The sequence below is a fragment of the Phyllobates terribilis genome, unplaced genomic scaffold, assembly GCF_046119375.1.
Source record: "Phyllobates terribilis strain yellow unplaced genomic scaffold, ASM4611937v1 Scaffold_11__3_contigs__length_659146591, whole genome shotgun sequence".
In the NCBI taxonomy this organism is placed as follows: domain Eukaryota; kingdom Metazoa; phylum Chordata; class Amphibia; order Anura; family Dendrobatidae; genus Phyllobates; species Phyllobates terribilis.
In genome coordinates, this window is record NW_027362771.1 from 176,220,209 (window position 1) to 176,244,110 (window position 23,902).

The 23,902-nt window shown below is 41.5% G+C and overlaps 1 protein-coding gene across 4 annotated transcripts in view; it reads right to left on the bottom strand.

Annotated features, from left to right (window-relative positions):
• OSBPL8 (oxysterol binding protein like 8) overlaps positions 1-23,902 on the bottom strand; it is a 287,476-nt gene that overhangs the window by 160,356 nt on the left and 103,218 nt on the right. For 3 of the 4 annotated variants that reach the window (XM_073651823.1, XM_073651820.1, XM_073651821.1), the window contains one exon: positions 11,522-11,558. In XM_073651823.1, the coding sequence (XP_073507924.1) occupies positions 11,522-11,558 (37 nt within the window). The remainder of the gene's footprint in view (positions 1-11,521; positions 11,559-23,902) is intronic. The other variant, XM_073651822.1, reaches the window with a different exon arrangement.

The following is a 23,902-nucleotide window of genomic DNA, read 5'->3' on the forward strand; positions in this document are numbered from 1 at the left end:
CGGACGGTTTGACCTATCTATATTATAAAACTTTTGCGGATATACTACTCCCCTATATGGTTGACCTTTTTAACTCCTTCCTGACGGGAACCCCGATTCCTAGCTCGCTGTCTCATTCATATTTGGTGTAAATTCACAAGGCTGGTAGAGATCCTCTTGACTGCATCAACTATAGGCCCATAGACCTCTTGAACTCGGATTTAAAAATATTTACCCGTCTCCTTGCAAATAGATTGAATGTCTGGCTTCCGCACATGATTCATAAGGATCAGGTGGGGTTTGTGCCCTTCAGGCAGGGAGGAGACAACACAAGGAAGGCTGTGGACCTGGTGGATGTGGTCAATAGGAATAAGTCTCGGGCGCTTCTCCTCAGTCTTGATGTGGAAAAGGCTTTTGATCGCCTTAATTGGCCCTTTATGTTTGAGACAGTGAAGACTTTTGGGATATCAGGTGCTTTTCTAACAGCACTAAAGGCCCTTTATTCTTCTCCCACGGCGTCCATTAAACTTCCCCATTGTGTATCACCCAGTTTCTCTATAGCAAATGGTACAAGGCAAGGCTGTCCTTTATCCCCACTCTTGTTTGCCATGTGTATCGAGCCTCTAGCGGCAGCAATAAGAGTTAATCCTGAGATACCGGGGGTGGAGGTAAGGGGTAAAGTATTTAAAATTTCCCTATTTGCAGACGATGTGCTACTGACCCTCACGAATCTGCATATCACCCTCCCTAATCTTAAAGTGACACTTCCGGAATATGGCATGATCTCAGGATATAAGATTAATTCTAAAAAAAAACAGAGGCACTTCCACTAAACCTTCCCCATGAAGAATTAGATCATCTTAAACTGAATTACAAATTCCGGTGGAAGTCAGAGAGTATCAAATATCTGGGGATTAACATAACGTCAGACTATGGGACCCTGCTTGCTCATAATTTTCCGCCCCTTTTTAAAGAATTGAAGAATTATGGTCAAGTGGGCCAATCTTCATATCTCATTTTTGGGGCATATATCGGCGGTGAAAATGTCCCTTATTCCTAAACTCAACTACTATTTTGAAACTCTGCCAGTTGGGGTTCCTATGGGGGAGTTGAGGACTCTCCAATCCTGTATAATGAAGTTTATATGGAATAATGGGAGGCATAGAATCTCCAAGCAGGTACTGATCTCGGGGAGGGAGCAGGGGGGATTATCGGTCCCGGATGTGGTTAAATACTATTGGGCGGCTCACTTGAGAAGGATTCCCTGGTGGTCATTCCTTTGGGCATATAATAAGTGGACAGAAATTGAAAAATGATGGATAGCCCCAGTTCATCCGAATTCACTACTGTGGTCTGAGAAATCTGTTAAACTCCAAACCACTTTACTGGGCTCTATGCAATTCACTAGAGACATATGGGGCACCTGTAGGAGGAGATTTCCTCTTTCTTCTAAACACTCCCCGATTATATTGTTTCTCTTTCAGCCTTTGCTCCCTCAGAGCCAAGACTCATCGATGGCTCATCCCTGGATCAACGCGGGATTGTTTAGATTTGCGGATATAGTGGACAGAAACACCTTAGTAAAACATAAGTTTGATTATTTAAAAGAAAGTTTTAACATCACTAACCGGGAATTCTATCAGTACATACAGATTCAGTATTTTGCAAGATCCCTGTTTGGCTCATATAAAGTGTCCATCCCCACGGAGTTTGAGAGGCTGTGCAGGAGAGGTCCCTCTACCAAGGGGTTGATCTCGGATATATATATATAAAATAATCAATTCACCGGTGGGTGGACCCATCTTCCAGCACCCTTATATGTCTAAGTGGGAGGGATTCTTGGGAAGGAGGCTTTCCCCTCAGACATGGCAGACAATATGGTCTAAAGCAGCTAAGACATCAATCTGTACCCTATACAAAGAGAACCAATATAAAATTTTAATGCATTGGTACCACACGCCGGATGTCCTGAATAAAATGAACCCGCAGGTCCAGAGTATATGCTGGAGATGTGGATCATCTGTCGGCACTCTGACACATGTTTTCTGGTCCTGCAGCAAAATAGTTCCCTTTTGGGAAACAATGAGAAAACTGGTTCAGGAGGTGCTATTTACAGAGATTTCTCTGGAGGCTTCTGTTTTCCTTCTCAATGTGACCCCTAGGGGAATGGGTAAACATTCTTCCAAATTGCTCCTCCACTTGTTGACAGCAGCGAGATGCATGATTGCTCTTTGCTGGAAAAGGGACTCACCACCCTCTAGACAAGAGTACTACGCTAGGGTCTGTGAGGTGAGGCGGATGGAGTCCTTGACCGCAAGTCTTAATGCAAAGATGGACCTGTTCGAGACAGTATGGGCCCCATGGGACTACTATTGGGCGCAGCGTAGTGAATGACCAACTGCTTCTTGATCTTTTGTCTATATCATTCTTCCTTTCCCTTCCTTCTCTCTGTGTTGTCTTTTTTTTTTCTTTGTGTTTCATGGACTGTTATGTAAAATGGATGTCATATCAGATATTTGAATTTGAAAGCTTTAAAGTGATCTCTAATGGGCCAGCCTGTTAGAGGCCTAAGTGTTTTCTCTGATATGAAAATGTGAAGGACTTTTCTGTGTTCTAGGTTTGCTAAAATATGTGAAAAATTAAAGAAAAAATTAGTTATAAAAAAAAAAAAATATATCAACAATCTTAAGGTTATAAGTCCAAGATGAATTTTACCAAAATGACAGTTGTAAGCAACTGATCATGGGCGGGGTGCAGTATTGCGGCTTAGCTCCATTGAGAAGAATACTGCAGTGCCAGGACATAACCCACAGACAGCGTGCGGGGATCTTTGTGAGGAAAAAGCAGCCATGATTTTCTAGTCTCATACAAGCCCTAAAATATTTATTCCTCCATTGATAAAAAAACAGCAACTATTCTGGTGGAAGGGGGAAAAAACATGTCAAACTGTAGAGCAATGGAATATGTCATACACAAGTACCACTTCCTAGAGGAAGGACGTTCTCCAGCAGCCAGGCTTGTGTAATGACAACCTTGTGACTGAAAAGGTTTATGAAAACAACACTGTACGACAAAACTGCATCTCACTGCTCTTCCTGGTCCTGTCTGACCCGAACAAGATCTTCTCGTGTTACTCCACCCCTCCTCTCACACTGCGAAAAACATCCATATTGCAGCGTTTTTTATTAAGACATCAAGTGTAAAACTATCTGGGATGATGTCACATAAGAGCCGCTGCTACAAGCATCCAAGAGTTTGGGATTTTTTCTGGTCTAGTGCCCGAGTCACATATTGTCAGATATGCAAATTGGCAGTATGCAAATGCAGAAAAGCCACGGACTGATTGTGACACCAGCGACACCCCAGGGGAGTGGGGTTAGAGCTCAAGAAATTATACAGAATATTCCTGAACGCCTGGGAGTCATTTTTTGATCAATTAAAGTGTCAGAAAATGTTGGCAGCAAGAAGCTGTTAAGTGGTTTCATGTACAATATATACATATTGAATGCATTCTTCATGCAGTGCAATATATATTTTATGCATGGCATGGCTCAGACATTTCTGTGTCATTTTCAGGAATCATCTCTGTAATGACAGCAACGACACATAGAAAACACAAAGGTCGTGAAGATAAAAGCTCATACACAAAAAGATGAGACAGCAGTAATACTTGTGCTCATCCTGGAAGCACTCCAAAAGGGAGAATAAACTTTAAAGGGGTTAGCCACTTTTTTGTTAGCACAGCTTTCCTCCAAGACTACCTGGCACTTCTGTCATAAAATTGCTAATGATGGGGCAGCATGTGACCAGACAAGTCCATAAGACACCCCACCTCTGTACATTTTAACCCCTTAACACTCCATGATGTACTAGTACGTCATGAAGAATGCCTGGGTGTCCAGAGGGCTCAGGAGCTGAGCCTGCTCAACACAGGGTAGATGCAGTCTATATTACGCAACCTGCTTCTGCCTTTTTAATAGTGGGCATCAGCATTACCGTCAAACACTGCCGTTAACCTCTTAAATGCTGCTCTCAGTGAGTAACATGAGCATTTAAGCTCTGCAATCTGGTCTGAACATTTGTGCACCCATTGACCCCTTACACGACATGATTGTGGGGAGCCGATGGATTGCTATGACAGCCAGGGGCCTGTTATGTTATTTTTCTTGTGATGTCCTGGGCGTCATAGAATACCCAATGCATACAGCGCCTTGAAAAAGTATTCAGACCTTGTGAACTTTTCCACATTTTTCATGTTACAACCACCATCTTAAATGTATTTTATTGGGATTTTATCTGATAAACCAACACAAAATAGCAAGCATTTGTTAAGTGTAAAGGAAAGGATACAGGGCTTTCTAATAATATTAAAAATATAAATCTGAAAATTGTGACGTGCATTTGTATTCAGCCCCCTTTAGTCTGATAACCCTAAATAAAATCCTGAGTGACCAATTCCGTCCAGAAGTCACATGATTAATATACGGAGTCCACCTAAGTGTAATTTATTCTCAGTATAACTTTAAGCTGTTCTGTAGGCTAAATGCAAAACACTACGTGTGGCAGAAAACTAAAGATGCATATCACCCTGAAAACGCCATCCCCACCGTCAAATATGGTGGTGGCAGCATCATGCTGTAGGGATGCTTTTCTTCAGCAGGGACAGGGAAGCAGGTGAAACAAGATAGGAAGATGGATGGAGCTAAATACAGGTCAATCCTGGCTGAAAACCTGTTAAGAGGCTGTAAAAGACTTGACACTGCAGTACACTGACCCTAAACATACTGACAGAGCTACAATGGAATGGTTTAAATCAAAGCATATTCATGTGTTTGAATGGCCCAGTTATAGTCCAGACCTAAATCCCATTGAGCATCTGGAGCAAGACTTGGAAATTGCTGTGCACAGATGCTCTCCATCCAATCTCACTGAGCTACAGCTAGTTAGCAAAGAAAAATGGGCAAAAATGAAGCCTCTAGATGTGCAAAGCTGTAAAGACATACCCCAAAAGACTTGCAGCAGTAATTGTGACGCGCCCAGGGGATGCGGAAACGACTCAGCGCCCGGGCCTTGTTGTTGCCTGATCTTGGGGGATGTCGCGGTGGCCGGCTCCCGGGGCCGTACCCTGGGGTCACTCTTAAAATCAAAGGGAAGGGGGAAAAAGGTGTATGGGAAAGGGGAAAGTTCGTGACGCCACCCGTGGTGTCTGGTGAGGATCACCAGTGCTGCGACAGTCCTCTGAGGCCGGTGTTTAGGCAGATTAGTTGGTGCTGCTTCCCACAGGTGGAGCGGGGCCTCAGGGCAGAGTAGAGAGAAATGCAGAATAGAGCGTTGGCGGGTGCAGAGCCGCGTAGGAAAGAACAGAGAGGCAGTAATTGAAGTCATCCAAGTCTTTACTCACGGTGGTGCTTTCTCAGCTCAGATCTTCTCTCTGCTGTCACACGGCGAGCTGCGGCCGCCAGGGTGGGGTTCAGCACACTCCAGGTAGTTCAGGAGCGCTTGACAGGACCCCCGCTCTAAAGTGTTCCTCTCCTGTTGTACTTCTCCCGCCTTGTGTCCCCCACTGAGTCCCGTACGGGTACTGCGATGTCCCTTGTGGGTAACGTGTAGTTCCTGGACCGACTGGGTGCCCTTGTTGGTGACTTGTGATGAGAACGTGGAATAAGGCCGGGTCCCTCTGGATAAACTCAGATTAGGGCATACAAGTGGCGACTCCACTCCGTCCGTATCCCCCTGGGAGCCACATAAGCCTCTGGACTTTTCCGACAGACGTGAAGTGCAAAGTCAGATAATCGGGGACCGGTACCCCCTCTTGCAGCAGGGTCTCTCTGGCTGGGCCAGAATAAGGTATGCAGGTGGCGACTCCGCTCAGTCCGCACCCCCTGAGAACCTTTCGCCTGTGGAGCCTATCTCCTCTGCTCCCCTCCTGGGCCTTCTTAGTTGGACTCTGACCGGGGACAGAGCCGGTTTTAACTCTGCCCCAATCCCCCGTCTCGAGGCCTGAGACCGGGAACGGTGGACCCTGAGGCGACTGCAGCCTTGTGCTGACCTGCCGTCCCAAAGACCCACGACCAAAGACCCGGTTCTTAAAATGGCCTCCAGTTATATATGATTCTATTAAGTGCTAAAGTAAAGTGCTTCCTCCACCCTCATTCACTACGTGGTTCCCCCTAACTTTGGTCCCCCCACAACTCCTCCATTCAGGCCCGGGGCAGCACTATGGTGCTTTAGGCCCCCTACAAAACTGGAGTGGTGTAGTGTTGAGTGTGTGGTTGGGGTCCTGTGAGGTACTCCATTCTTACCTGGGAGAGGAGATACCACACCTCGTCCTGAGGTGCAGTACCCCTGTGGCGGCTGAACCCTCAGGGGTGCCAAAATTGCAGCTAAAGGTGGTCCTACAAACAGGGCTGTGAAGTCGGAGTCGTGGAGTCGGAATCCATTTTGGTGGAGTCTATCTAAAATGGACCGACTCCTAAAATATATAATAAATTGGGTACAGTAGTTCAATGCAGTTTGTGGGGAATATTTTTTCATAAGAATTTGGGAAAGTTATGAAATGTCCTATAAATGTATGTCCTGTTCCTGATCTAAGGGTCTAGACTTTTAGTGGAGATGAATCCGTGCTGCAGTTTATGTACATGATAACTAGTGAAGCTCCTCCTCCACAGATAAGTGGAAAAACAAACACACAGGGAAGGAATGCCTGCACTCATCTCAGAACTACTGGAGTGAACAGGAAAGCAGGATTAAGAACAAAAAAGAACAGGTTCTTGCTATTATAACTGATAATGCTTCAAACATAATAAGTACAATTAAACTGATGAATGAAAATAATGAAGGTGAACAGCAGCTAGAAGAACAGTTCAGATTCAGTATGTTGAACATGAAAGGCCACAGTCCTGTTCCCATAACGGAGGAACAAATAGATATTACTACAGAAGAACAGCAAAATGATTTTTTACAATTAGATGATCTTGATGAAGCTGCTTCACACCTCTTTCCTATTCATCACACGCACTGTGTTGTCCACACGCTGCAGCTGGCAATAAGATAGTCTGCAAGAGGGACATGCTGCAACTCTGATTAGCAAAGTGAGGAAATTGGCTATTGCTGCCAGAACCCCTAAAATTGATTCCATCTTGAAGAGACGTGCTGGAAAAGGGGCAATTGTGGAATTACAAAATTTTTCACTTGTTCTTAAAGAAGTAGAAGGGTTCAATCGTTCAAAACTGACTGTGCACGAGGCAATTCCTTTATATCCTGAAATTGCTAGACATGTTGCCCATGTGGTTACTGTTTTGCCACCAACCCAAGTTAGTGTAGAGAGGTTGATCTATAGCCTTAAAATAATTAGGTCAGATTTGAAGTCATCTATGAAGAAGGATCTGATGGAGGCGATACTAAATCTCAGAACACATTCATAGACTGCACAAATGTTATTCAGTACATTTTTGTTGAAAACTGTTTTTTCCACTTACTGCATAGTGTATAATAAACTGTAAATATGCAAAAGTTTTTTTGTTGTAAAGTTGTATTCCAATAAATATATTTTATGTTCTATCTAAATAGCTTGATTATTGTATCATAATAAAGATTAAAAGCCTGATGTTACCATTTTACTGCAGTAAACTTAAACATGAGCCAAGTATGAGGGAGTCGGAGTTTGAGTTGGAGTCGAAGTCGGAGTCAGAGGTTTGGCTTACTAACTCCACAGCCCTGCCTACAAAGAATTGACTCAGGGGGACTAAATGCAAATGCACGTCACATTAAAACACATTTACGTTTGAGAGTGTAACATGAGAAAAATTGGAAAAGTTCATGGGTTATGAATACTTTTTCAAAGCACGGTATATAGGGCAATACTATAGCATTGCTTTACATAGTACTAGTGATCAAACAATCACAGATTCAAATCCAATTCCAATAAGGGGTCGGAATAAAGTAACATAAAAGTTTTAAAAATATTAAGAAGAAAATTTTTAAAATCATCCACCTTCTCCCCAGTTACAAAGAAGAAAAACAAACATAAAAAATACAATATTTGGCATTACAGCGTCCATAAATGTCTGATCTATTAAAATATTTATTCTATACAATAAAATCGTAAAGAAAAAAAAATAAAAACACCAAAACTGCCAGTTTTTGGGGCTGCGCCTCCCACAAAAAATGCAAGAAAAATATATGCAAACATAGTATGTACCAATAAATGGTATAAATATTGACACACAAGATAGAAGCCCTCACACAGCTCAATCGACAGAAATACAAAACAGTTATAGGTTTTGGAAAATGGAGCACAGAATTTTTTTTTCACCACTAAAATAGTAAAAGAAAAAAAAAAAGCTTGGTATCACTGTAATAATACTAATACCATTCCCATACATGCTGGGCTGTGACATGCAGAGACACTCCGACCACAGCCCAGTCACTCAGGGAGACTGGGTCTCGCTTAGGTGATGCCGGGTCAGCTTCCAATTCCGGACGTTGACGTGACATCACCGGACATCAAAGGCGGCTGCAGCCGGGGGTCACGTGATGGGGATGAGAGTACAGCTATAGCGCCGCTCACAGGCACATTTGGAAACACAAGATATTTGAAGAAAGCCTTATTTCCAAGGTTTAAATTGATCTGGTCACTACACATTGTAGTGGACAACCTCTATTTTTTTCATACAGTTAGGTCCATATATATTTGGACAGAAACAACATTTTTCTAATTTTGGTTCTAGACATTACCACAATGAATTTTAAACAAAACAATTCAGATGCAGTTGAAGTTCAGACTTTCAGCTTTCATTTGAGGGTATCCACATTAAAATTGGATGAAGGGTTTAGGAGTTTCAGCTCCTTAACATGTGCCACCCTGTTTTTAAAGGGACCAAAAGTAACTGGACAATTGACTCCAAGGCTGTTTCATGGACAGGTGTGGGCAATCCCTTCGTTATGTCATTCTCAATTAAGCAGATAAAAGGCCTGGAGTTGATTTGAGGTATGGTGCTTGCATTTGGAAGGTTTTGCTGTGAAGTAAACATGCAGTCAAAGGAGCTCTCCATGCAGCTGAAACAAGCCATCCTTAAGCTGCAAAAACAGAAAAAAAAACATCCGAGAAATTGCTACAATACTAGGAGTGGCAAAATCTACAGTTTGGTACATCCTGAGAAAGTAAGAAAGCACTGGTGAACTCATCAATGCAAAAAGACCTGGGCACCCACGGAAGACAACAGTGGTGGATGATCGTAGAATAATCTCCATGGTGAAGAGAAACCCCTTCACAACAGCCAACCAAGTGAACATCACTCTCCAGGAGGTAGGCGTATCAATATCCAAATCTACCATAAAGAGAAGACTGCATGAAAGTAAATACAGAGGGTTCACTGCACAGTGCAAGCCACTCATAAGCATCAAGAATAAAAAGGCTAGACTGGACTTTGCTAAAAAACATCTAAAAAGCCAGCACAGTTCTGGAAGAACATTCTTTGGACAGATGAAACCAAGATCAACTTCTACCAGAATGATGGAAAGAGAAAAGTATGGCAAAGGCGTGGTACAGCTCATGATCGAAAGCATACCACTTCATCTGTAAAACACGGCGGAGGCAGTGTGATGGCTTGGGCATGCATGGCTGCTAGTGGCACTGGGTCACTAGTGTTTATTGATGATGTGACACAGGACAGAAGCAGCCGGATGAATTCTGATGTATTCAGAGCCATACTGTGTGCTCAGATCCAGCCAAATGCAGCCAAACTGATTGGTCGTCGTTTCATACTACAGATGGACCATGACCCAAAACATAAAGCCAAAGCTACCCAGGAGTTTATTAAAGCAAAGAAGTGGAATATTCTTGAATGGCCAAGTCAGTCACCTGATGTCAACTCAATAGAGCATGCATTTCACTTGTTAAAGACTAAATTTCAGACAGAAAGGCCCACAAACAAACAGCAACTGAAAACCACCGCAGTGAAGGCCTGGCAGAGCATCAAAAAGGTGGAAACCCAGCGTCTGGTGATGTCCATGAGTTCAAGACTTCAGGCAGTCATTGCCAACAAAGGGCTTTCAACCAAGTACTAGAAATGAACATTTTACTTACAATTATTTTATCTGTCCAATTACTTTTGGTCCCTTTAAAAACAGGGTGGCACATGTTAAGGAGCTGAAATTCCTAAACCCTTCATCCAATTTTAATGTGGATACCCTCAAATGAAAGCTGAAAGTCTGAACTTCAACTGCATCTGAATTGTTTTGTTTAAAATTCATTGTAGTAATGTCTAGAACCAAAATTAGAAAAATGTTGTCTCTGTCCAAATATATATGGCCCCATCTGTATATGGAGTTAGAATGTGAGAAGAAAAAAAAATAAATTCAACTAATATTTTTTAGGAAAAGGATGCTAAATTAGTATTAAAATGGCCTATCTTTTTTTTTTTGGAGTATGATCATTTTAATATATAAAATTTCTGATTTTAGGCTGATGGGTCAAGATTAGTTCTCCAGTTTAGGAAAGCTGTAGTTTATTTCCCTTAAGTATAATTTTATTTTTATTGTATTACAAGATAATGGTTTCAACCTATGCAATTTTTGCGGCAATCTTTTGAGCCACAGCCAGTAGCAGATAAAAAGCAATTGTAAATTATATATACAATATGCATACATACATATACAAGCACCTCCTTGCTGGAGCCACTTTTGGCTTGTCCGTTGAAAACAAGTCATCACTTATCCAAAGGAAAGGTGAAAAATTATTGATCAGTGGGACGGGGAAGGAGGAATTTTTTTTTATTCTCAACAGAGCACTTTTTTCCCCATTATGGAACGTGCACAAGTTAACTATTTGTAGCAGACATTTCTGCATCAAAAAACGTGTCTCTACAAGGAGGCACGCTGCATAAAAAACCTGGACATTTTTGATGCGTTTTTTCTTAGTCATTAGAATGGGTGAAAAACGCTGAAAGAATTGACATGTTGTAGATATGAAACGGCTTCAAATCTGCAAGGAAAAAATAAGCAACATGTGCATGAGATTTATTTTATTCAATTTGCTGGTACTAGGAAATGCTTCAGTTTTATGAAAAAATGAAGAAAAAAAAATGCAGAAAATACTTAACGTGTGCACATACCTGTAGAATGGAGCGAGCCTGGCCACAACTTTATTCATTCTCTATGGAGCTGCCAGGAAAAGCTAAGCACAGCCCCATGGGGTCTATGGATAAGTGATAAAGGGGCTGTCTGGTGAAAACAAGTTAACAGTTGACCAGCAGTTCTAGTCCACACAGGAACCAACATGGACTGTAAACAGTGCTAAATAAGTGCCATGATTAGGAAGGCAGAGATGGTTATAGATATTCTCTTAGTAAAGAAAACTTTAGCATTTCTTCTGGTGTTTTCATTCATTTCCGTTTTAAGTCAATTAACGCTGTGGGGCTAAAGCAACAAGCTAGAGCATTACAATTAAGTAACAGCACACCTCGGGTTGCAGATGGATATAACTGTCCTACTGAAAACTAATGATGTGTATGACGGAATAGATGAATGTATTGTTACTTACGTGCTGGTCCATGGGGCTCTCGGATCTCACAATGCTGCTGTGTGGCCATGGGTAACCGAGGAAGCCAGAGTAGAATTCCAGCATGGAGGGTAAGCAAGACGAGGCGGTGACACATACATCAACATCAGGAGGAGAGAGCGAGGGAGAGAGGAAAGACATGGTGTTAGCTCGTGCTCAGACAGAAGAAGCACTCTACTCCAACATACATTATACTCTGCGTACTGCATGCATGCATAGGTTAATGTTACACAGCAAACATCAATCCTACAAAAGGTCTTTATCGCCATAAAGGTTGAAATATTATTTTCGCTAATGGAAGAAACCTGGACTAGAAGGAATATATTTTCTTTGTGACAGGTCAAGGCAAATGCAGGTTCTGGTTTATTCTATGGCACAGTGCTGAAGGCCTATTTTAATGAATTTGATATAGTGGAAGCCATTACAGGCAGCAAATATTTATTGTAATGCAGACATATCTATTTGTCATCAAAGTACCACAAATACCAAAATCCGTATACTCCAGAGGTCAATTTATCAAGAGCTGAGCATCCTAAACCCAGTCAATAGAAATAAGCATCACTTACTAGATGGATGAACCAGCGCTCCAGCGGCCCATTCCCATCCTGCAGTGATGATGTGATTCATGTGACCACTGCATCCAGTCACCAAACTTGCCTGTGACCATTGTGTCCTTAGAACATGAATGCTGGAGTCAGTGATTGGATGCAGTGGTCACATAAATGATTGACGGGCATCATCATTAGACCAGCGGAGACTATCGGAGTTGCACTGAAGAGTAAGGCATTCAACTGGAAAGCAACATTATATTAGATTACCTACTCTTCCACAATTTTTTTTTAAACGCCCGGAAATCCTCTAAAAAAGGTCAGATCAATATCCATTTTTTGACATGGCAAATTTCCTATATTAAAAAAAGCTTTTTTATTATGAGCAGATTTTTATACACGGGTAAAATGATCTGATGCATCACCCAAAGGAGTGCCAAAAGCCATCCATCAACTTCTGTCGCCAGTTGCCATTAGCAATAATGACCAGGCATTACAACACATTTCAATGACATGGCAGAACATGGTCAAACTGTCATTAAAAGGGTTGACTCCACTTCAAAAGTAGGAGCACATTACTGCCTCGCCTCCCAGCTTTCTGCATGGGGGGTTGGGGCGAGCGCTATTGCTTAACAGTTCAGACCAATCACATTATTGTGTGTCTGACCCGAACAATGCGCTATACCGACACTACAGGGGCAAACCTGCCTGACACCGTAACATCAGGAGAGCAGTGGTACCGAACATGCCCGGATCGGGAAGTAAGTGTCACTATAGCCAACTTCAGAGCAGTGCTGTTAGGCTACTGCTGCAGTCTAGCAGATTAGATTATCAGGAAACAGACCTTGTGAAAAAAATACAATAAAAATCACTCCATACTTGAGAAGTAAACTGCAAAGTTGCTTGTTTTTACACACAATATGCAATTTTACCAATAAATGAACAAGAGAATTACCCTTCATACTCATTCAGGATCACAATCATCCTGGATGATTTGGCCCAGATGGCCACACCAATTATTCATCTTCATCTCTTGTCAGCAATCACAATTCATTTATCACTATACACAGCTGAATTGAGGCTTCATAGAGAAAACAGTGCTCCATAGGACAGAGAGTGTAGACAATTCCTTGCACTGATTGATGCTACCACTGCGTATATGATGTCTTTTAGATACCAGCGTACCTGTCAAAGTTTTCAAGCAGAAGACGCTTCAGGGAAACACCGGCAGTGTTTTACCTGAAGCATTTTCTTTCTGCGTCTTCCCTGCCGTATTCTGCAGTTGGCAGTTTTTTACCTTGTACGTAAAAAAAAAGTGAGCGGAAGTCAGCTGTAACACCTAAGGTCAGGGCACTTCTTTTAAACACTTCACAGCATTACAAAAGCAGCTAAAAGAAGCTCAAAAGCCCGAACATATCCACAGCAAGTAGGCAAGTTGTTTTATATCGCAGTGAATATGTTCTTTCTTTTTAGAGTTCTTTAAACGGGTGGTCCGAAGGCAAAGCATTTTTCTCTTAACTCCCTATCTATTTAGTTCCATAATGCTAAGCTATTGTCTAATATACTTGCTTTAAAAATTCTCTACCATTCCCTAACTACTTTTGTATTTTTTCTTTCCTATTTCCTGTCTGATGACAATTCGTTTGAGTATTACCATTGCATGCTGGGATACGCAAGCAAAGCATCATCAGAGGGGCAGAGTCTGTGGTCACTGTAATAGCCTCTGACCCCTCCTTGAAACAAAGCATCATCAGGGGGGCAGAGTCTGTGGTCACTGTAATAGCCTCTGACCCCTCCCTGAAACAAAGCATCATCAGGGGGGCAGAGTCTGTGGTCACTGTAATAGCCTCTGACCCCTCCCTGAAACAAAGCATAATCAGGGGGGCAGAGTCTGTGGTCACTGTAATGGCCTCTGACCCCTCCCTGAAACAAAGCATCATCAGGGGGGCAGAGTCTGTGGTGACTAATAGCCTCTGACCCCTCCCTGAAACAAAGCATCATCAGGGGGGCAGAGTCTGTGGTCACTGTAATAGCCTCTGACCCCTCCCTGAAACAAAGCATCATCAGGGGGGCAGAGTCTGTGGTCACTGTAATAGCCTCTGACCCCTCCCTGAAACAAAGCATCATCAGGGGGGCAGAGTCTGTGGTCACTGTAATAGCCTCTGACCCCTCCCTGAAACAAAGCATCATCAGGGGGGCAGAGTCTGTGGTCACTGTAATAGCCTCTGACCCCTCCCTGAAACAAAGCATCATCAGGGGGGCAGAGTCTGTGGTCACTGTAATGGCCTCTGACCCCTCCCTGAAACAAAGCATCATCAGGGGGGCAGAGTCTGTGGTGACTGTAATAGCCTCTGACCCCTCCCTGAAACGAAGCTTCATCAGTGACGCTCGTTTCATGGGCTGGTCCCTGCTCTGTCCCCGAGTTTCTCCCTTGAGCAGTGTCTCCCCCCGTTCACAGCCTCCCCAGTGCCCTGTGTTCTGAGACACTTAAGAGAAATGGCCATACCACTGGTTCCATTACCAAATCAATGTAACGCTCAGCTGTTAGTTTACCTGGAATGAAAACTAGGGGTCCAGCTAAGGTATATTATGCCTCCAACAACAGAATCCTGGGAGTAGGACTGGTGTAATGTTCCCTTGTGAAGGCCTCTTCAGGACGTTGCCCACATGGTCTGGTCAGATTCGAAGAATGGCGCTTGTTGATCCATTCTGTACTCCAAGCCAAAAGCATCAAATAGGGTTTTTACAAACCATGAGCAGGTGTTTGCATGACACTGGGCTACGAGCCAGACTTCCAGCTACACGTGTTCCACTGACCTCATACCACAGCCTTTGAGAGCAGAGCACAAAAGCAATGTGGGTCTATCCTTTTCAGCATTGAGACACACTCTTGTCTTGGATTCAATGAAAATTGGAGATTGGTCTAGAGACCATGTGGGCAACGCCATAAAAAGGCCTTTCAAGAAGGAACATGAACATGTCCCTGGAGCAGACACGAGACGACACATATTGCTTATTCTACTATGAGGGGATTGCGTGGCCTAAATATACTAATATGGCCAGCAGCATCTCCATACTTTGTCTTTCATCGAGCACATCTTTGAGGTCATTAGTCTGCAATTCCAAACTTTCCAGAAGATCTTGATTATGTACGTGGGCAAGTGCATTCAGCGTGGCAGAACATTCCTCAGACAATGTGGGAAAGTGCATGTATTTCTGTGGGTGGCAATCATACTTGATTCTGCATAAGTCTAAAATTTTCTTTCCACGTTTTCATCATTTGCATATCATTATCGATCCTGTGATTTTCATAATTACACAACTTTTTTCTTTTCTAATGTTGAGGAGTGTATATAGACAGCATTGACTATATATGAAGAGTGCATCCCCGCCTTACGCTGCCCCTCATGACGGTGGATTGACAGGCTGTGTTACTGATGTTCAAAAGGCTATGTGTAACATTTTCTGCTTATATTTTACTGTATGTTTAACACTGCAACATCTACTACCTTTAAATTAATGAAAGAACAACACAAAACTACTGAGCCCGTAAACCCATGTACCGCTTTTCTAGGAATTTTATTTTATTTTAACACCAATCAGAACAAAATTAGCTGCCATGTTCTATTACTGGCTTTGAAAGATAATAGACCCATAGCTTGCACAGACAGATAAAACCTTATTTATCCAGTCGTCCTGGAAGTTAGCAAATATTTTTCCCAAAAAGGAAAGGTTAGTAAAACGGCTGTTTCAAAACAGAAATAGACCTGGTCTCCCATGGGGAGAGATCAGGCAGCACATCTGGAATCAATTTTAGTTCCATAGAAAGTGTATGCAAGCTCAAAAAGGAGGGCATATCAGTGATTAGGGCATGGAATTATCCAAACCTGTTGCTTCAGTCTATTACTTTAGATTGTATCACTATTAAAACTGGCTTATCAAAGGCTGAAATGACATGTACGCTTCAACATCTCAATGTGGTGCAAGATATCGCCCCACAGTTCCTCCCATTCACTTAAATAGAAAGCATAGTGCAGGCAAAAACAAGCAAGCCTGCAAATCAATGCAAATATTGAAGACAGCAGTGCACAGTTGAGTGCTTTATGGCTATGTTCACACACATGTTTTTTTCTGCTGCTAACTTTTCTCTGGCAGGAAAACAGCTGCGTTAAAAAGGCAGGTTTTGGTGCGTTTTTGCTGCTTTTGTTTGACCACTCATTACTTTCTATGGGTGAAAAAACGCTGCAAATAAGCAGCAAAAACGCAGGTGCGTTTTCTGCTGCAGAAAAGCTGAAAGAAGTGACATGCTCTATTTTCTAAAAACACAACCAAGTCACAAAATACGCAGCAAAAAAACAACAACATGTGTTAACAGAGAATTCTGGTTTACTCATTGACTTTGCTGGTACTGCTAGACGTAGCTGAAAATTTGCAGCAAAATACGCTGCAAAACCCAACGTGTGTGAACATAGCCTTACCCTTTCAAAAAGCTGAATGGTGGGGAGCAAGCATTAGACATAGCACTGATGATCTATGCATAGATGGATGTCAAGTTAAAACCGTTGGAGGCCCCCTTTAAACAAAACGAGAAAATCCCTTAAAAACTTGAAAATAAAGTATCCCGTTGAAAACATCGAATTGGCAAAACCTAAAGTGCAGTTCCTCCTATCCCTGCTGCACCTATTTGATAAATCGTCCTTCACTTTACCAGTGTATTAAACTTATTCTCCAAAAATCAAAATGTGAATCTAGAATTATATGGAAACACTTTTCTATTTAATTGCCAAATCGAGAAATAACTATTTGCTATACAGCTTTGTTCAAAATAAATTACCATACATCAGAAAACGGAAATCCATTTTCTCCATAATTGGCAGGAAGCTGGCAATGTCATTTTACAGATCATAACTATAAGAACTCTTTAACACGACACCAAGACTGTCTCTTTTCCTCAGAGTCCTTAGGGCGTTTTACTGTCACTCCATGTTAATACTTAGATGTTATGTTAATACAGGTTACCCACTTACAGCGCAGTATAAATGGATGTACCTCATTTGTAAGATGAAGCAGGGTATGAAAGGTACACGTTTGATTTAGGTCAATATCAGTTAAAATTACATCTTTTAATTATCATTAAAATAAATCCCATAAAATAATTTTTGCCTAGTTTGTGATAAGCCTAATTTTATATACATATTTAAAAAAAAAAAAAAAGCTGATCTCAGGGAGAGGGGGACGAGGGGGAATATAAATAAAATTAAAGGAAACGTGGACCTGTTAAAGACTAGCTAATTGACAAGTCTATCTTCTGGCTGGCTTTACAAACTATGCCATGGCGCTTCAGAGTAAAACATATCTCTGTTCATGATGCCAGTAGTTTGGACATCATGAATCTAGTGACAGGTTCCCTGTTACATATAGGACTATGCTGTGTGTAAGGCTATGTTCAAACATCTTGGTTTTTTCAGCGTTTTTTGATGCATTTTTTATGCAAATTTGAAGCTGTGTTTTGCAGTACCAGCAAAGTCTATGAGATTCCAGAAATCTCATGCACACATCTTATTTATTTATTTTTTCTTAAAATCAGGATTTTTTGCTTTGCATGTTTTTTTGCAAAATACAGCATGTCACTTCTTTCGGGTTTTTTCAGTGTTTTTCACCCATTGAAAGTAATGGGTAGTGAACAAACGCTGAAAAACGCCTAGTGTGAACATAGCCATCAGGTTTTTCTGTGTTTTTAGTGAAAATAAGCAAGTACAACAGAATGTGAAACATTTATTTTTGTGATTTTACCATCTTGTCTTGGTCAGAGAAATGGTAGTTTGTATTAGGAGAGTTTAATGAAGTTAGTGATGTGTACAGTGTAAACATTGGCTGAGCTAGGTGCGAGATTGAAGAATACCTGTTGCCCAGGGACCTGTGAAATTGAACAATCCCTGAGCAATTAAATGGCAGACCTTAGTTTGAAAGTAAATAGTGTCATACAAACACAATGCACTACCAGTGTCTTAGGTAAACTATTCCTGAACAATTCAACTCCCCCACTGTTATGCCAAAACCAGAATTAGATCTTTCTTTTTTTCACTGAACTTTATGTACATGCATAAAAGATACAAAAGGACGGTGGAAAAAAAAAGCACCAAAAAAGCAAGAAAAATCCTGAACAACCTCCTGGCAAGAGATCAGGTTTTGCTGCAGAAAAAAATACGCTGAAAAAAACATGGTGTGTGAACATAGCCTTATAAGGATCCTCGCCTCTGCTCCCTTCTACATTCATTGCTCAGGAGAGGCAAGTTTACAAGAAAGGGTAGATTCCCATGCCTTCTCGTCATAGATGGGCACACGTAAATTGGCTAGTTTGTCCGCTAAGTACCTCAACTCTAGTAGTACACACTATATAGTAGTAATGAGATCAACATTCAGATATTCAGTACACACATATGCCTTCTTGCACTCCCTGTGCTGCTGCATTTGTCTGAACTTTTTCTGGAGAAAATATCTAGCTCACATCTCACACTGGACAACCAAGCTGGTATTGGTGTTCGGTGCCCTTTGTGACAGTATATGTGTACTTGATGTGTGTCAGATAGGAACTCCACATAGTGGTCATAGACCTACTCAACGTGTATAACTCTGCCCTGATCATTGTCCCTCCCATCCTTGGAATATAGGAAAACTCTAGAAGCTAATAGAATGTGTGTACATAACCTACATATGTTCAAGTGTAAGCGGAAACTGATGTTCTATTAGTAGAAGGCACAAGAGGAACTTACAAACTTCATATTCATTTCCCATGAATAAAAAAAAAACCTCCCAACTCGTAATCAGAAAAGAATCCTGCATGATTAATATTTGTATCGTTATTGTTTTTTTTATTGTCGCAACACAATACCGCTTTACAATCCAGTTTAATTAGCAATACATGTGTAATAAAAAGGCAATATTTTTTTCAAGTCTATCCTGACATACTTCAGAACGCACATCTCCCTCAGCACACTGACTGGCCCAATCACTAGAAAAGACAACCAGAGACTACAAAATCAATGTTCGAGCCCAGCGCAAACCTCAAACATAGATATCTGGAGACAAGGAGGAAACCACAGAGGTGAACCTTACATTTCCTACTTAACTCTTGAAGAGGGACTCCTTCACTGATCTGCTCAAACAAGCTTATAGGTAATATTAGCATAAATTGCCACAAATATGCAACTTTTGTAGCTAGTGTAAGTTCTGCTCTTCTGGAATCTGGATTGTTTTTCTTTGCTCCTGAGTTAAGCCCCTCTCTTCCTGAAGTATAAATTTAGTCTTTTTAGCCACGCAGATATGGGCCTCGATTCTTCTCTCTGGAAGTCTTCTAGAGGTCCATATGCAGGTAACAGTGGTTCATATCTCAGGAATGAAGAGGCACAGATACAAATAAAGATCAACATCTGATTAAGGAGATTAGCAACATTTACACAGGGTACAAAAAATATCCATGGCAAATTACAAGTCTATTCTAAAGCCATAAACCACCAGTGCACAATTTGTGGCTTGGATGCCATATTTCATTCTGTACAGCCCTTAACCTTTTTGGTCACACATATACTTGTCTGTGTCTGGAGGCTACTCACAGCTCACTGTGCCTTCACTGACCTGCCTCCTAGTTTACATAATGCATCCAGTAGTGCGGGGCTAGGTAAAATAGGAGGCAGGTCAGTGAAGGCACAGTGAGCTGTCATGAGAGCATACAGATGAATATGTAAGCAGAGCACCAGAAAGAGCGCCCCTCACAGGCCGCCCCAAAGCACAAGCATATCATTATCTTCAAACTGAAAGTAAACATTACACAAGAACCACAGGATGGATTTCATCAATCGAGGTATCATATTAATCAGTGTAATGTCGCCCACCTGACAGTGTATGTGGTTTACTGAGCACAATCCTCCTGACAGGTGCACTTTAAGCCAGCTAATCAATGGGGGGTTCCGGGAGTTGAATCCCCACTGATAGGCTACTAATTAACAATCCTAAATATAGGCAGCTTCTCCCCATCTGCTGCCAATGGCTGTCATGTCTCTCTGTAAACACGAAGGGGAAAACCCGTCGCTCAAGGGGAATGGGCAGGGAGAAGCTGTCTGGGATCCACCTTTTCAATCGTGCAGCTTGGTCCCTGGCAGCTATTAATAAATGGTCTTCATCAGAAAAGTTCCAGTGCTTCAGAATCAAACATGTATGGCTGAAAACATACAGCCAGTGGATCGGGCAGCTGTCAGGTTCATCAAACATGTATGGCTGAAAACATACAGCCAGTGGATCGGGCAGCTGTCAGGTTCATCAAACATGTATGGCTGAAAACATACAGCCAGTGGATCGGGCAGCTGTCAGGTTCACTTAAAATAAACCAGTATTAGTAATTTTGCTTTTGTCTATTCAATAAGTCTCACTAGATAAGAAAATTTGGCATTACTGCCTGCAAATCAATGTGAATGCTCAGAAAGGGTTTATTACATTATTATGCTTAGTATACATTTCAGAAGAGAAAATAACTCCGGTTGCCTAGTGACAAATAAAACTTGATTTATGAAAAGCGGTCCTCGAAATATGAAAAAGAGTTTAATAATGAGATCAAGGTCAGACAACATTCAATGTTTGGCCAAGAATGACAAGTATGAGAACAACCTGCACTTGACAGCCACCTTGTGCACACTTCTTATACCTGACGATATTACAAAGGAAAAAGGGTATGTAATCCAAGCACTTCTCTGGATGTTGGAACGTTTAAGTTCATATTGAATTCATATTACATTATGGTCATCAATGTCATGGTAGTGATTCCTACAAGTAATAAATACATAAAAGACACCATTAGGTGTATCAAAACAGCAATTCATAAAAATACCTAGAAGATATAAATCTACAACACTGTAAACTGCATTTTAACTGCATGGTTAAAAGGAATCAGTTACAAAAAAAACATTGAAGTCTGATCTGCCAACAGCATGCATGGTGCTAGAAGAGACGAATGGATCGATTCGATACATAGTTAATATGGGGAAAGAATCAGAATTTTACGCATCAAAATTTCTGCTCGTTTTGGGGTTAACAGTAAAGGGGGGGGGTCATAATCAGTATTCGACACATACAGATGGACGGCTGGGAGTTGCTGATTTGTACCGCCCACTTGACTGCAAAGCCCAAAACGAGCAGGAATTTCATTGAATGGACTGACTTTTCCCACAAACCTATATGTCACTTATCTGGTATTAGACATCCCTTCAGCTTTTCATGTTCTTTAACATTATTCCTTTATATTGCGCAACATTCTGATACTGACCAGTTCAAACTTAAAGAGCTTGTCCACTTTACGTTAATAAAGGTTTTCCTCCCTTGTAAAGCACAGCTTGCTTGTTGGTGCTGCCTTCCTTACAGACTGCACAGCTCTCCTTTACCTAAAATGTCTGCTGGTGGAAAAACATGTGACCAGACATGTCCATCAGCATCCTCCAAATGAAAAACAGTGGAGGAAAATACAGAATGTATGTATGTATATATACATATACATACACATATAACATCTCCCACAAAGTAACGTTTGGTAAAATAAGTATTAAGTTACCAACTCTTTAAACTGCAAAATGCATAGTGCAAGGTAGATGTGGATGAGAATTTGCACCATCATTGTGTTACTTCAAAAATAATACCCAAGCTTTCTCCATAAAAGAAAAAATTAGCGTAAGTAATCAATAAATGATGCATTGCCTAAAATGGTAGCATTAAAAAAATACAATTCATAACAAAAAAAACAAGCACTAATACACCTACAGTACAGACCAAAAGTTTGGACACACCTTCTCATTTAAAGATTTTTCTGTATTTTCATGACTATGAAAATTGTACATTCACACTGAAGGCATCAAAACTATGAATTAACACATGTGGAATTATATACTTAACAAAAAAGTGTGAAACAACTGCAAATATGTCTTATATTCTAGGTTCTCCAAAGTAGCCACCTTTTGCTTTGATGACTGCTTTACACATTCTTGGCATTCTCTTGATGAGCTTCAAGAGGTAGCCACCGGAAATGGTCTTCCAACAATCTTGAAGGAGTTCCCAGAGATGCTTAGCACTTGTTGGCCCTTTTGCCTTCGCTCTGCGGTCCAGCTCACCCCAAACCATCTCTTTTGGGTTCAGGTCTGGTGACTGTGGAGGCCAGGTCATCTGGCGTAGCACCCCATCACTCTCCTTCTTGGTCAAATAGTCCTTACACCGCCTGGAGGTGTATTTGGGGTCATTGTCCTGTTGAAAAATAAATGATGGTCCAACTAAACGCAAACCGGATGGAATAGCATGCCGCTGCAAGATGCTGTGGTAGCCATGCTGGTTCAGTATGCCTTCAATTTTGAATAAATCCCCAACAGTGTCAACAGCAAAGCACCCCCACACCATCACACCTCCTCCTCCATGCTTCACGGTGGGAACCAGGCATGTAGAGTCCATCCGTTCACCTTTTCTGCGTCGCACAAAGACACGGTGGTTGGAACCAAAGATCTCAAATTTGGACTCATCAGACCAAAGCACATATTTCCACTGGTCTAATGTCCATTCCTGGTGTTCTTTAGCCCAAACAAGTCTCTTCTGCTTGTTGCCTGTCCTTAGCAGTGGTTTCCTAGCAGCTATTTTACCATGAAGGCCTGCTGCACAAAGTCTCCTCTTAACAGTTGTTGTAGAGATGTGTCTGCTGCTAGAACTCTGTGTGGCATTGACCTGGTCTCTAATCTGAGCTGCTGTTAACCTGCGATTTCGGAGCATGGTGACTCAGATAAACTTATCCTCAGAAGCAGAGGTGACTCTTGGTCTTCCTTTCCTGGGGCTGTCCTCATGTGAGCCAGTTTCTTTGTAGCGCTTGATGGTTTTTGCAACTGCACTTGGGGACAATTTCAAAGTTTTCCTAATTTTTCGGACTGACTTGCCTTCATTTCTTAAAGTAATGATGGCCACTCGTTTTTCTTTACTTAGCTGCTTTTTTCTTGCCATAATACAAATTCTAACAGTCTATTCAGTAGGACTATCAGCTGTGTATCCACCTGACTTCTGCACAACACAACGGATGGTCCCAACCCCATTTATAAGGCAAGAAATCCCACTTATTAAACCTGACAGGGCACACCTGTGAAGTGAAAACCATTTCCGGTGACTACCTCTTGAAGCTCATCAAGAGAATGCCAAGAGTGTGCAAAGCAGTCATCAAAGCAAAAGGTGGCTACTTTGAAGAACCTAGAATATAAGACATATTTTCAGTTGTTTCACACTTTTTTGTTAAGTATATAATTCCACATGTGTTAATTCATAGTTTTGATGCCTTCAGTGTAAATGTACAATTTTCATAGTCATGAAAATACAGAAAAATCTTTAAATGAGAAGGTGTGTCCAAACTTTTGGTCTGTACTGTATGTAGACAGAAAGTACAAGGTATGGCTCTTAGAATGTGATGATGAAAAAACTAATGCTTGCTCACGAGCGTTATCAAGGGGTCAGAGATAGAAACAGATAGTTAAACAGTGCTAAATATCCTATTTAAAAGCAATCGATCATTTGTACGGTACCAACACATACCCAGATAAGGAAACCTATTCCATACTGTTCAAATCCGTAAACTGTAAGACAACACATAGCTTACCTGTAGAGCAAGTGTGCGTCTTCCCTGGAAGAACAAATGTCCTCACCATAAGAGGCTGGAATAGACAACTGCTCAATCATCAACTGATATTACAGTTAGACATTAGCCTGAGCACGGTAACGCATCATGGTTCAATGGCTGTGGACGCAAATT